This window comes from Aplidium turbinatum, chromosome 3 (assembly GCF_918807975.1).
Source record: "Aplidium turbinatum chromosome 3, kaAplTurb1.1, whole genome shotgun sequence".
NCBI lineage: Eukaryota > Metazoa > Chordata > Ascidiacea > Aplousobranchia > Polyclinidae > Aplidium > Aplidium turbinatum.
Window position 1 is genome coordinate 33771323 of NC_137474.1, and position 15622 is coordinate 33786944.

A 15622-nucleotide genomic window follows, 5' to 3' on the forward strand; every position below is an offset into this window, starting at 1 on the left:
AATGTGACAGTTAGGCTACACTAAAATCTCATTTAGTTATTAACGAACAGTTTAAAAAACTCCAATTACAGCAAAAGCATATTCCAAGTTGGTGCAAACAAGATTACACAAAACAAATAGCCTATGTCTGCCAGGTCTTTGGTTTTATGGGCTAAGTTATAAGCACCACGACAGTCCTTGATTTTAGCCAGCAAACAGTTTTTGCAGAGATCTGAGTTCATTCAATGTGGGCAGCTTAGAATGCTTAACTTGAATATCCACAGCCGACCGATGAGTCTGCAACCACTTCTGAGTTGCCGCAGTGCCATTCCATAAATGAGGAGGTGGTTCATTGATGCTGATGAACAACAATGCTGAAACAAGTGATATGGTCAGCCGTGATCGTAGCGGTGTGATGACCAAGTTCATTTGTGAAATCCACGTTCGGCTTCAGCAGAACTTATAGGAATCATGTTTAGTACTACGTTCTTGAGCAACTTGATCGTATCTGGTATAGGCTATGACAAGGATTGTCAACATACAATCGAAAATCAGAAATAGGAGTGATGACATGAAATCTCTCCTCTATTTTTCGTAATCTCTGCTCCCCTTCTTGCCATGGAACTTCGACTGCAGCAGGCCATAGCTCTGGTACAATAATTTCTAAGCTCTTCACAGAATTTTCATTGTTAGTATCCACCATCCTGCTTCCAATGTTGTCAACTAAAGCTTGAATAAACCGATTACGACCAAAAGAAGGATAGTCTCTACGTCGAGCTTTGATTATATTATTAGTTGTGCCTTTAAAGGAGTAGTTTTTTGTACTTTCGGGACTCAAGTTTTAACAACTTCATCAAACGAATACTTTCCTTCTTGAATAGCTTTTTTTATTTGAAGTAGAGAATTAACAGTCCATTTGACATGACGATTAGCTACTACGAAGTTGATATTCCCAGTCTGGAGAGTTTCTGACAAAAGTGATGATTGGCGATTGCTATCAACTTATGTTCGTGTTTTTTTGCAGTTCTGTTGTGAAAAAGCTGTTAAAGTGTTACTTGTTCAGTCGAGAAGTTGTTGTTCAGCCAGAAAAGCTGAAAAATGGAAGCTTGAACGGGCCCCCCCCTGAGCCCCCCCCTACATCAAGCCTTTTCGTATTTCGGGGGGCTCAGCCCCCCCAGGAATGCAACCCTGGCTCTAACCCTTGCTGATCGCAGTTTCCGCTTACCCAGACTCTAACCATCGAGTAATCAATGCTCTTTAACCCTAACCCTCGCTGATCGCAGTTTCCGCAAATATCTTTCCGCAGTTTCCGCTAACCCTCGAGTAGTTTCTGAAAACTCCGATCAGCAACTTCGGCTTTGTGCTGTTAAACTGCAATCAGCAACTTCGGCTTTTTTATTTTTTTTCTCTCAATCTTTTCAGGGTACGAACTAGGTTGCTTTTTTGTATACCAATTTTAGCAATTCTGATTAGAAGACTAATACTGCCTCAACATGGTTAGCCTACTTTTCAAGAAGCAGTAAGCCTATCCTACTTTCGAAAGATTACATTTTTTGTCTTCAGGTTCAATTGCTACATTGTGTAACAGAATAATGAGCCTGGTATAACTAGCGAATTCTGTTTTGTTTTGGAAAATCAAGTTGAGTGTAAAATGGTGCAGCTCACTCTTCGTTGCTTCCACCGAGTTGTGAGTGTTTTGTTTATTGATTCCTTTTCAGTAGAAAGTTGTTTTTATTTGCTCATTTCTAAATAATGCATATTCCTATCATACTTGATTTTCATTTTCAATTTTCCTACAAAGATGCAAATACAGTAGTTGTTTTTTTAAAAGTACCATACTATTTTTAAAATAATATGCTTCTTTCATTTTTCTTAAAATTTTGACATTCATATTAGCAACATAAATCTAGGCTAACATCAAGTTATTCAAAGCCCCTAAAAATATTAATATTGTATGCTACGGTACATCAAAGTTTTGTAAGCAGATTTTTCGCCTTTGGTTGTGACTTAGTGTTATTATCGTACTGCTGAAGGTTTGGTAATGCAATACAGACAAAATCGGTTAATCGAATCACCTATTTGCCAGACGTTTTGATACGATTATACGATTGATTTGTTTAACCAATTTACTAAAAAATAAGGTTTATTATGAATGGGCGTAATTGTTGGAAAGATGTCTGTGCTGACTAGGCTGCGACGCACATTACAACTGATGCTTCCTACAACTGTTTACAATTCTGGTTAAACTTTAAAGAGCTTACTAGTTCTGTGTTATGTAACACTATGCTGTATGTTCCAGCCAGCAAAACTGGTCCTTTTTACATTGATTTATCATCTGCAGACGTTGAAACAATGTAAAAAAGACCAGCTTTGCTGACTTGGCTGAGCAGGTATAATCAAAGCATTTTTCTGCAAACTGCGACAATCGGACTTCTTTTAATCTCACCGATCTCTGTGACGTCACAACGCGAGCTTTGACGTTTTTGATTCAAGCGTGCTATTTTTAGCTCCTACCAGCTGTGTAGTTTTGAGTATGGAACGTGGCCTCCGAAAATAGTGGTAGGCTATGGTAGAAAAACACGGCTCACACACATTGTTTTGAAATTGCAAAGTTTTTTTTTCAAGTCTTTTGCGCTGTCTGGTAAAATTATTAATTTGCAATGTTTTTTAACTGAACGAAACGGCACAAATGAAATTATGCACTGCATTTCACAACAATATGCTACTTTTTTTCAGCCATTTAAAAAAAATTCTCCAAAGTTTTCTGGTAAAAACTTTTGGACATGCTTTCCAACACTTCCCTCTTAAGCCGAAATAATTTATCCATGTCCAATCCTTGGAAGACCAGTCGCCGACGAATGACATCAAAAGCATTTAAACTTCTTTAGTGTGATTATTCCTTTTGTGTACTCTTCCGTTTTAATGAAGCCCAGCTGTGCGAAAATTGGTTCTTTGTAGTGCGATGTCTAGCACATAAGATTATGGCCTGGGATTACAGACACTTGTCTTTGTTTTGAACGCATGCGTCTGTATCACCTTTGCTTCATTTCGCCTTTGAACATTGCAGACAATAATAATGCGAAGCAAAAAAGAGACATTCTCTTTTCGCTAACGGGTATAATTATACGATTAAATGAATGAAGTATGCAAACTAGAAGCAAATCCTGATGCTTTTATCCAACTTATTCTAATAAGCGGTATGCGCTTAACCGATGTTTTTACTTAACATCAGATTGGATTTGGTTTGGGATTTCAGGTTTTGATTCAAATAAACGATTGATACGTTTAAGCAGTATACTATTAACCGATTTCGTCTGTATAGACTTACTGTTGGACTTCTGCTTACCAGATAACTATTATGCTTAAACGTCTCAAATAAAATCTTGCTGGAAAATTTCTCACTGATAGGTCTTGCATATGTAGAAGTTGCACTACTGGCTTTTTTGTGCTACCGTATTCAGTAGGCCTATCACAGCACCGAATTTATGTGGTAGGCCTAGCTAATTGTGGTCGAGTTGTGTTAAGTTTAAACTTTCCTTTCATGTTGCAGTATAGCAAGACATTTGTAGACAGACTTCGAATTTATGTCCGAGGTGGAAGTGGTGGTCATGGTTTACCTTCACTTGGGGGAGTTGGTGGCAATGGAGGTGATGTTTATATTGCTGCAAACCAAAATCAGATGTTTAGTTTGAAGAATTTTAAACAACTTTATCCAACAAAGAGGTTTACTGCCGACCCAGGGGAAAACAGCCAGTAAGCTCTGTGCTATTGTCATAATCAATTTGTGTTTTTTTATGTGTTTGATTTTGTACAATATCTTTCTATATATATATACATGTTAAAAATTGAAACATTTTGGTTGTTATGTTTAGTTAGAAACAAACCATGAAACAAACCAATACTGAAAAAAGTTTGTTTGTGCATGTTTAAAATTTAAAGCCTATGTAGTGCCGGCTGTTATTTTTTTTAATACGCTGCAAGACTTTTGTAGTTCATATTGCAACGCATATAATTCTCTTGAAGGAAAAGAAGCATATCTGGATTGAAGGGAGCTAGTATATTCATTCAAGTTCCTCTTGGAGTTACTCTCATAGATGCTTCAACTAATAGTAAAATAGGTAATTACTGTACCAGTTGAGTAAAGCATTTAAGATACAGCTGTAGTTTCCTGTGTTCACGTGTAGACCACTTTCTATTGGAACTTTAGGCTTTTTGTTGATACAAACAACCTGTTTTAACCTGATAATGCAGGTTTCCTGTGGTAGTAGCGGGTTGACATAAGAAACATCACAAACAATATACACTCTTATTTCACAATACAAGCTATGAAAGAATCACCACCTCTGCATTAGTAATTTCTTTTCACAATTGTAGATACGAAAGACTTGTTTTAGCCTGATGCTGTAGGTTTGCTATGGTAGCAATGGTTTGTCACTAGCTATCAGAACACAGTTCCCTAGTCATGTGCAATGACCGGTGACAATGATGACCGCTACTAGTACTGCCACTTAATGAACCCACAATATCAGGCTAAAACAAGTCGTTTGTATCTACACTTGTGAAATATACAACAATCATGCTGTTAAAGCAAAACTTAATCTATCATACGAAACTAAGTCTATTAATTTCCTTCGTTTTTGAAAACTTTATCTTACATGCAGGAGAGATATCAACACCTTCCGATAAAGTCCTTGTAGCCACCGGTGGAAAAGGGGGTAGAAGATCAAGCAATTTTCTTCCATCTAAAGGGAAGAAAAAGATAATCTGGTTGGACTTAAAATTAATCGCCGATGTGGGATTTGTAGGGTGGGTGGAACACTTTTGATTTAGCTTATTTTGACGTTTTACCTCGCCAAGTGCTAAATGCATCAAGCGGAAAATTATGAGATAAATGTATTTGTTTCACCTAAAATTTGTACAAGGTAGGTATCGTTTCAAAAGTTCATTCGGAGGTATTGAAAATAAATACAGTGGAAACTCATTAAAACCATTCTTCAACAACATATTAAAACTACTAGTACTAACTACCTGTTGCTGTTTAGGTTTCCAAATGCGGGAAAATCGTCTTTGCTTCGTGCTTTGACAAGAGCTGAACCAAAAGTTGCCGAATATCCATGTAAGTCTTGTCGTTTATCAAAACTTAATTATGCAACATTGTAAAGATTACATTTTTTCTTGCTTTACTGCAGTGTTTCTTGCTGGTACTGAGTTTGCTGATCTTACGAGGCTTTACATCTCGTATGTTTAGCCCAACTCTACACATATTGTTCTCCACAGTATTTTCCAACTTAATCTCTGTCCTCCATTATCATCATTTGATTCGTGAAGCATTGCATGTTCGATTGCTCGTCCCAAGTCTTACTACTTTTCTGTACCAAACTGTCTGAATTTGCATGGTTTGAGCTCAAAAATGATTATCAATCAAGTACACAAATGTTTGTGTGCATATTGAAATTGCCTGAAAATGTCTGGTTTCGCATTTTACGTTGTTTAATTCGTTCCTTCCACGTTTTAGTTACCACGATCAAGCCGGAGCTGGGTGTGATCACATACCCAGACCATCGTCAAATTCAACTTGCTGACCTGCCCGGACTAATTGAAGGAGCTCATATGAACTTGGTGAGATGCTTTTCACTGCCGCATAGTCTTCAAATTAAAAATATTAATAATGCTTGTTTTTATATAGCGCTGTTTTCATCGCAGAATGTGTTGCTCTTCAGCGCTTTACAAAGTAGACAGTGTCAATGCAGCCGTTCAGAGGCGCAACTGAGTACATGATCTTATAATTTATCTTCAAATTATATCGCGACAGGTTTGGAAATGTTATTTGCACATTTGGTATCACGCCCATGATCAGTGTTTTTTTAAGGTGTTTTGGGGGACCGAAACGATCCCCCAAATTTCTCCAGCGGTTTCCTAAAATTTGGACTTGCAACTACAGTAGAAAAGTAATGGTTGTTTCTCGCTATGTCTTAAGCAAATATGGCTATTTTTTGGTATTTATACAAGCCTTAAAGCAGCCGGCGGCCATCGCGGACATGGCCGCTAAGTAGTGCTTGAATGACCGCCGGTGCTGCCTCCTCAGTCGGCCAATTTGGCCGCCGGTTTCTTCAGCTAATTATTTAATTTTGCAATAGAAAGATCGTGGATTAACTGTCAAAAATATCTAGTATCAAAAAGTGTTGCAAAACTAGGTCAGCACGTCATAATCACCACTGTTATATGGTGCGGAAACATTTGCTATTGTATGGAAAATGTCCAGCTGCGATCACCGGTTATAAGTCTTGTTTGTAATTCCCGACATTTATTTTAACAAAGCGTTAATCCGAAGTGCTAATTTACATTGGCTGGCAATGTTGTCTTTTTTATGTTGATTCAATGTTGTCGGACATTGAATCGTTGTTAAAAGGGAGAACTACCCAGACAACAAAATTCGTCATTTTTACCCTAATTTAACCACTGCAAACGTAGAATCAATGCCAAAATGACGGATTTTGTTATCTGGAAAGGTTAATTGACATCCGAGGGGAAAACACGTGTCTTCAGAGTTGAGAAATGTTTCCGCTGTGGGATAGTGACGTCACAGTTCACACCCTAAATGGTGACATCATAACGGTATAAATGGTCAGGTTTTACGAAAGGCGGTGTGCAGTTGAAATAATTTAGGGTCGTTAGATGGTCCCACAATACCGGATTACAATCCCGATAAAGCATTTATTGCGTGGTACAACGATTCTATAGCAGGACGCTGAGACTTCAATAACACTAAGTGATCATTTTGGCATTGTTGCAAGTTTAATTCTATTTAATTGTGCTATCGTTGTTTTGTATTTTGGCCTCCAAGCACGCAGAGTTGGCCGCCGAGAAAGAGCTCTCGGTAGGCCACGATGGCTGCCGGACAAAAACACGAGTTTTAAGGCCTGTTTATATGAAACACTTGCGGTCTCTTAAAACTACTTAGCGGTCACCCAAACCAAACCTTAAAAAAAACCTGCCCATGATGATTTACTTTTCAACTGATTCAGCTAGTTAATCAGTTCTTTTTACATTGATTGTCTATAGACATTGAATAAAGGTAAAAAGGGCAAATTTGCTGCCTGAGAACTAGAGGATTTTTTATTCGCCTATCTTTAAGGAATTCTACTTTTAGTTTTCAGTATCAGTAGAATACCAGCATCAAATTGTTTGATATTATGTGTTAACTGTATTAATGTAGTTTCGGGAGTCGGTTCGCTTTGTTTTAAGTGTTTAGGTGTCTTATGCGCTGTTGTACTAAAGAATGTGAATCTAGTATGTTTTTCAATCGTACTGGTCATCTAAACGCAGGCCTCGAAATTTGTACTTTTTTCCGGCGGTCAAGCATGTCCTACCGGACTGGCCCTTTCAGCGGACATTTAATATCTCAACCGGACATATTTTTTGCATGTAGATTTTGCACAAAATCACACTACAGTATTGTGCAGTCGTGTTTGTAGAAGAAGATTTTCTACAATAGAATAACTCTGCAATGGTTGATTGGTTAATTAACCGAGCCTGAAGTATTCTGGAGCAGACTGCTTGCAAATAAATCAGTGCGTTAATCAATCAATGTTTTATTTGTCAGTAACAGGAACATAGGTACATTTTGAAATATGCAAGTAATATACACAATGCAAAAGTTACACAAGTTCCCATACCGACAGGGAGACAACGAGACGACCATACGGTCTACTAGTCATCTGCCACCCTACGGAAATGACAATTTTGCCATAATAAGCTTACAAGAGAAAAAAAATAAAACAGTAAAAGTGCGTTAATGATAGTCGTGTAATGACGCAATAAACACAATTGAAAATAACAATCCAAATTTCCTTATTACAAAAGCAACTACGATCACTTATTCCGTGGTTTTCGCATTATAGAATCGTTGTGCCAAGCGATTACTGCCGGCGCGGGGTCGTAAATCTCCAGTTCAGGACCGTCCAGGCAAATGCGCATTAGTGACTCAATAGTGTTAGCCCTCAAGGATGTACGCCAATCACCCAATATTCTTTTCAGCAAAGAAAAACACCTCAACATGTGAGGAAGACGATGGCAGTGTTGTTTGTTGCTATACTCAATTCACCTGGACCTTATTCGTAAAATACAGCAGCTTAACCAGACATTCTATTTCTATCTAATGGTGTGAGAAAAATGCGTCTAACACCCTCCCTTCTGTGCAGAAATTCTATTTCTATCAGTATCAGCGTGAATAAGGTCGCCACATTCGCCTAAGCACGTGCGGAACCCAGCTGAGACTTGCTTCTCTGTGACGTTTCTTTTTAACAAACGATCAATGTAACGCAATAATCCTCATTGTTAAAATTAGAATAGATTTCTGCCGAAAAGTTCAGACAACTTTATTTCAAGGCAACATTGCAAGGCGTTGAAATGATGTAAAAATGGCTACTTTTGCCATCAGCTGTTAACCACTCCACTCTAATGTGATCTTTAAAGCAATTGCCTGTACTATTATTGTTTCAGCTCCGTATTTGTTCGCATTAAACAAACAATTGTAACAATTAAAATTTAAAATATATATATTTTTGCTGCATTAGCTCTATTCTTGTCAAGAATTTTGCGGCGGTCATTTATGACCGACCAATGAGTCGGCTTCGGCAGACATTCGAGGTCATTCCGGCGGTCATGTCCGCCATGACCGCCGGATATTTCGAGGCCTGTAAACGTTATGTAAACTTTTTGTCGTTAAATTCCTGGCATTGTTCTTTTGTAACTTGCTCTGCAGTCCATCTCTGAATCAAATTCCTACAGAATATTTTGACATGCGCAACACAGCAGCAGGACCACAGTTACGCCTCCACGTTTATGAGCTTTTTCAATATCGTCAATTAATTTAAACCTGGCTAAAAAACTTTCTACATCACTGATTATTGCAATTAGTTCGAACCGGTTGCGGCATTTGTGCTTGCCATTAATTAACATATAATTTAGGCCCTAAATTGTTGAGACACGCTTTACTCCAAATCCGCAATGTACAGCTATGAAGTTTGTCATCATTACTATTTCAGGGCCGTGGTCACATGTTCTTGAAGCACATTGAGCGAACCAATCTCTTGCTCTTTACCGTTGACGTCACTGGCTTCCAGTTGTCTCATAAATCGCAATTTCGAGATGCGTTTCAGACAGTTCAGCTATTAATGAAAGTAAGTTGCAATGTCATGTTTTATAAATACATGATGCAAGTGGTTGTTACATTTTTTTGGTAGATTTAGTTCTTTCATAGAAAACTAGAAAAACGCCGCAGATCATAAGCACAGAGTATAAAATACTGGAAACTGCAGCAATGCGTTTTGCGTTATACACGATTCCTTCATTTTAAGTCAATTTTCAACTTTAGGAATTAGAATTATACGACCAACGCATGACTAACAAACCGGCCATTTTGACGGTCAACAAAATGGATCTTGCTGGAACACAAGAACAACTTGAAGAACTCAAGTTTAAACTGGACAATTGGCGAGGTAAATCACTATCTACATCTGTTGCTCTTCATTGTAGACTATCCGCTCATCGAGTAGGATATTTCTCTACCCAGACAGCAAAAGACGTTGAATCAACGTAAAAAAACGACTGATTGCTGTCTGGTTAAATTCTTTCGGCATTTCAGTTGCAAGCATAGTGGCCTATGCATTTTAAAATCAACAACGTTTTATCGTTTTGTAACAATAAGTGATTAGCTGTTACAATCTTAATGATCAAAGAGTTCTTTCTTAGAATTTACTATTTCTTCTTCGCAGATCATATTGGCTCACTACCCAAAGACGCAATACCTGAAAAACAAATGACATTCAAAGACATTTTGCCAATATCCGCCGTTAAAAATACGGGCATTTCTCATTTGAAAACGAGAATAAGAGAAGAAATCGACCACATGGCATTTGCGAAAGACGAACAATTAAAACTCGAAACAAATAAAGACGATTTTAATCTAATTGAGGATGAAGAAAACACGACTTTAATGCTATAACAAATTTTATTCTCTTGCCTATTGAAGAAATGTCTTCTTGTTTTTGAGCCAACTTTTGTTCAGTATTTTGAACAGCTGCTTGTGGGCCATTGGTTTGTCATGTTTCCACAAAACCTTGTTTGTCTGAGTCGTAAATTTAGTCCTAGTCAAAAGTCTGCACAAGAACTCGAATGATTTTATCTTAATTTATAATTGTGAAACTTTTTAGTAGATCGCATCACGTTATTTTTTATGACGACACAATCATAAAAACCTCTAGTAAGTTCAGGCCCTTAGGGGCAAAAATGAGCATCTTTAGGCTAAACGTGTTACACGTTGTTTTTTTGCATTTTTTTGTAGCTGATGAATCTAACTTCAATTTTAGTGGGTGCCGCAACTTTTTGGGTCACGTGATCACCCCCAAATCGGGGATTCCCCCCAAGTCAATTTTGAGCTCTTTTCACGGCATTTTTATGCAATTAGATACGTTATTTTTTTACATTTGGACTGACTGCCACTACAAAATACACGAGATAAAAATCGCACAAAATTATGTTATTAATGACGTCATTGTGACGTCATGTATTAATTTTTTGCTTGTTTTTTTCTTATTGTAGTCGCTTGTTTGTTGTTGGTGTTACTTTTTTGGTTACAATAAGTTACCAATGGTTTTTCAACTGATTTGATTAGTATTGAGTGTCAGTACTAACATATTCAAAATCTTAAGGAATCCAACTTCCGGAAAGTGGTTATTTTCAAGATAGCTTCCAAGATGGCCGCTAAACCATTGAACAAAACAGTAAATTGACCATAACTCGGCCATCATATGACCAAAACATGTAGTTTTGGTGTCTGTATCTAGGTTTTTATACCCTGTGAAGTCAATGAGACTATTCTCAGAATTGTTGAATTATCTGATAGCCTATAAATTCAATATGGCCATCCAAGATGGCCGCCAAACCATTAAAATAACAGTAAATTGACCATAACTCGGTCATCATATGACCAAAACATGTAGTTTTGGTGTCTATATCTAGGTTTTTATACCCTGTAAAGTCAATGAAACCATTCTCAGAATTGTTAATTCATCTGATAGCCTATAAATTCAATATGGCCATCCAAGATGGCCGCCAAACCATTAAAATAATAGTAAATTGACCATAACTCGGTCATCATATGACCAAAACATGTAGTTTTGGTGTCTATATCTAGGTTTTTATACCCTGTAAAGTCAATGAAACCATTCTCAGAATTGTTAATTCATCTGATAGCCTATAAATTCAATATGGCCATCCAAGATGGCCGCCAAACCATTAAAATAACAGTAAATTGACCATAACTCGGTCATCATATGACCAAAACATGTAGTTTTGGTGTCTATATCTAGGTTTTTATACCCTGTGAAGTCAATGAGACTATTCTCAGAATTGTTGAATTATCTGATAGCCTATAAATTCAATATGGCCATCCAAGATGGCCGCCAAACCATTAAAATAATAGTAAATTGACCATAACTAGGTCATCCTATGACAAAAACATGTAGTTTTGGTGTCTATATCTAGGTTTTTATACCCTGTAAAGTCAATGAAACCATTCTCAGAATTGTTAATTCATCTGATAGCCTATAAATTCAATATGGCAATCCAAGATGGCCGCTAAACCATTAAAATAACATAGTAAATTGAACATAACTAGGTCATCATATGACCAAAACATGTAGTTTTGATGTCTATATCTAGGTTTATATACCCTGTGAAGTCAATGAGACTATTGTCAGAATTGTTGAATTATCTGATAGCCTATAAATTCAATATGGCAAACCAAGATGGCTGCCAAACCATTAAAATGACAGTAAATTGACCATAACTAGGTTATCATATGACCAAAACGTGTAGTTTTGGTGTCTATATCTAGGTTTTTATACCTTGTGAAGTCAATGAGACCATTCTCAGAATTGTTAAATTATCTGATAGCCTATAAATTCAATATGGCAATCCAAGATGGCTGCCAAAACAATTAAAAATGTACAATAACAATGTATTGTTTATTAATAAACCCGGTAAATTTCTATATGTATTTGGGTTAACTGAGCAGGCATAAAGAGCTCATACGATGTGGTCATGTAGACTCTTGACATAATCAGCGTAAAGAAAGCAAATGGATCAAGTATTACTAATGCTCATCGCTGTGACTCTCGATGTCATCGTCTGTAATTATGTGATTGCTGTATGGACACATGAACCAGTTTGGCATGGTCCACATCCAGCATGGTATGGTAGCACATATCTCCGGCAACTACAGTGAGGTGAACACGATTCGCAATTGCAGTGATCACTTTCAGTAGGTTGTCCGGGGCAGCTTTCATGTCCGTCATGATTGGAACCATCTGATTATTGTCTACTTTCCATCCCCAGTCTAGAGCATCCATACCATCGTCAGTAGCCTACCCATCCTGACCATAATCTGGTAGTAAACTCTGAGGCAGTGGAATTTGGTAAAGGATGATGTAGGTGGCAAGCGTTCAGGGTGAACAAAGGATTTGGCTGTTTTAATTTTCTTGACCAATGTATTGTATCGCTGTGTTTCTAGGTTACTGTCATCGTTGCCAAACATAACGGTCATAGCTTTGTTTCCAAGATCCTTAATGATGTGGTTTGTCTGATTTGGGAGAATAAAGCAATTTGCACATTCTTTGATTATTGGTTGACTTTTCACTAGTTTCTTGAAAGCGTCTTCTCCCCGATACCAAATATCCTTGACGTTGAATCACAACCGGTGAATGCATGAATGAAGAGGAGCTGTAAGCATAATTATGTCTGGTCCGATGATTGCTTTAAGTTTGTTGATGTCGTGTATTTTGATTGCGTAAGCCTTTTCGGAGCGGAAGTAGAGGTCTTTAATGTCTGGGTCAGTGTCAGCATAGCGTAGTATCAATATTAAAAGGTCTGTGTCTTCACCAATTAAAGCCGTACTATGTCGATGAGGACTGTCCATCTGCCGTCTTGACGATGTCAACATCTGCATCACCTGGAGCGTTCATCACATTGCAGCTTCTATTCCTCAGTTGAGCAGAAATTAATCCTTGTTGGAAGCTCGAGGCAAGAACTGCTCCTTCTTTCCAATGAACTCGGTGTCTACAGTAAAGTGAACAACCGGGTGGACGTTCATGCCGCGTCTTTGATGGGTATTGTCTTTGATAGACGGACCACCATATCCATCAAAGACCACCGTTGCTAAGCGATAATGACGAATGGTAAAATCTGCATACGACTGTGCAATAGACCCATAACTGTCTCCAGTTTCCATGGCACTCGATGCAACAAGAACCCTCCATCAAGGACGTAGTGATCGGTTTTCGAGGCAGATTCTTTCACTACTTCATAACCGGCTGACATCACACTGCTGGCAAGTGGCATGTTCTGTGATGGCAGTAGCTATCTGAGGCCTATCTTCTGCAAGAAACAGGGTCTGGATGTTACGTGGCTGTCACAAGTAATACTCGTTTTCCTCTCAACTGGTCTGAGTTTTTGGGAAATGACAGCAACAAAACTGCGTTATATCAACTGGTTCAACAAGCTGTGATAACTTCAGTCGATCCAAACTTGTTTACGATTGTTGTAACATCATTAGATACAGCTCTTAACAATCAAACATTGGACATGTCTGATGTTTCTCCATGTGATCACGAAGAGGCAGACACCCGTATGTTTCTCCATGTGAAACATGGAAAATCCGATGCCATAGTCAAAACAATAGATACTGATGTGGTAATTATTGCAATTTCGTGTTTTGACAAGTTAGAAATCTGTAAACTATGGGTTGAATTTGGAGTTGGAGAAAAAACTCGCTTCATTCCAATCCATGATATTGTTTCATCTTCACCTCAATCTCAGATGATTTGCGCTTCTTTACCTTTGTTTTATGCTATCACAATCTGTGATACTGTTTCGTCTTCCAAAAAAAAGGCTTGGGATTGTTGGATGCTTAATCTTACCGCAATGTGTGGCTTATTTAACTCTGAATTTCTCTAGCTCACCTAGTTCTATAAATGACATACAAAAGTATGTCATAGCTCTTTATGGCAATGGTCCTACTATCACGGATGTAGACGAATGCCGTTATATGATGTTTACCAATGGTTGCACTATTGAAAAGCTGCCACCAACGTCAGCTGCTTTGATGCAACATACACGCAGAGCGATACATCAAGCTGAAATACGGAAATCAAGCCTCGTAAATGTTCAGCAACTACCTTCTCCTTTAGCTTGGGGTTGGAAACATAATGATGCAAATCAGCTTGTTCCGTTTTGTCAGTCTACTTGTGGCTCTCGATGTCCCTGTAAGAAAAAATCCATAAAATGCACAAGTCTTTGTTCATGCGAGTACGAAACATGCAATTCGACCACAAAATATCCAATCCTCTCTGATGTTTCATCTTCAATCCACATTGACGTTTCATCTCCAATCCACAATCATCATTCAAGAAATGCTTTTGACTTTCTAAACTCTATCTTGTAACTTGAAAAAACTTGTCGTACACGAATTTTTTTAATATCAAATTACGTATGGTAGGAATTTAACATCGAAAACCGCTAGTTTTTTCATCTTGAATTAGCAGTGTTAAGACTCTGACATTGCATCATCTGGGGTCGTGTATTAATTTGATTTGTAGATCATAATTAGGGCTACATAATTATTTTAAATTTTAAAGTGGCATGACCAAAAGGGAAATTCACCCCTGGTAGCTGCTCTTCTGGTTATTCCCTTGATGACGTCGTTATTGCGTCATACTGTACTGGAATTATTGTTATTGCTTGCAATTGTAAAATTTTAAGCATTTGCAAAACTAATAATGAGAGTATTTGATCGCTTTTTTCGGAATAAACTTACCTTTGGTTCCTGAATTTGAAGTTGTCCAGTTTTAATAATGTAATGATGACGTCATAAAAGACGCAATCATGACGAAACTACTTTTAGGAATTGTGAAATGGTTTTAGTAACCGGTACTCCAACTAAAACCAACAGCAAACGACCAAAATAGGTTAAAAAAGCAAAAAAATATATTTGATGACGTCACAATGACGTCATCAATTAAATTATTTTGTGTTTATTTTGTCTCACTTATTAGTATGTGCTTTTTAAGTTAAAATATACAAAAATCGAATATGTAATTGCACAAAAATGACGTAAAAAGAGCTGAAACGTGATTTCTGGGGAAATCCCCGATTTTGGGGTGATCACGTGACCCAAAAAGTTGCGGCACCCACTAAAATCAAAGTTGGGTTGATCAACTGCAAAAATATGCAAAAAAACAACGTGTAACACGTTTAGCCTAAAGATTCCCCTAAGGACCTGAACTATAGTTTTGAAGGTGAATTTTCATTTATTCATCAATCACAATGAAAACAAGGCTGGCACCCGCCAAGCAGAGTGCATTAAAATTGTATTATGTCAATGAATTTGTGGAATTGTTTATGATTAACTTTTAGATCTAAAGTTAAATGTTTTGCTAACAGGTGAATGAGCATCACCATTAGTTTAGGGCAAATCAGGGTTGTTTGAGGAGCGATCGAAGATATTTCGAAGATAGTTCTGGCTGTGCCCCAGTAGAAATTTGGTTGGAGCTTTTTGAGACAAACTACCCTATTTTGAAATGAA

At 37.6% G+C, this 15622-nt stretch overlaps 1 protein-coding gene across 2 annotated transcripts; it reads left to right on the forward strand.

Annotated features, from left to right (window-relative positions):
* Positions 1–1336: 1336 nt before the first annotated feature.
* On the forward strand, positions 1337–15386 carry LOC145766389 (GTP-binding protein 10-like). Of its 2 annotated transcripts, XR_014288715.1 has the most exons (10): positions 1337–1666; positions 3530–3732; positions 4003–4097; positions 4641–4785; positions 5022–5095; positions 5495–5598; positions 9027–9161; positions 9356–9479; positions 9756–10243; positions 15328–15386. XR_014288715.1 is itself a non-coding variant. In XM_082578095.1 (9 exons), exons 1-9 carry the CDS (start codon positions 1631–1633, stop codon positions 9983–9985), a joined length of 1146 nt encoding a protein of 381 aa, XP_082434221.1. In that variant the 5' UTR covers positions 1337–1630; the 3' UTR covers positions 9986–10627. The 2 variants fall into 2 exon arrangements, 1 of the variants encoding a protein (XP_082434221.1); XM_082578095.1 differs by lacking the exon at positions 15328–15386 and having other exon boundaries at positions 9756–10627.
* The last annotated feature ends 236 nt before the right edge of the window (positions 15387–15622 follow it).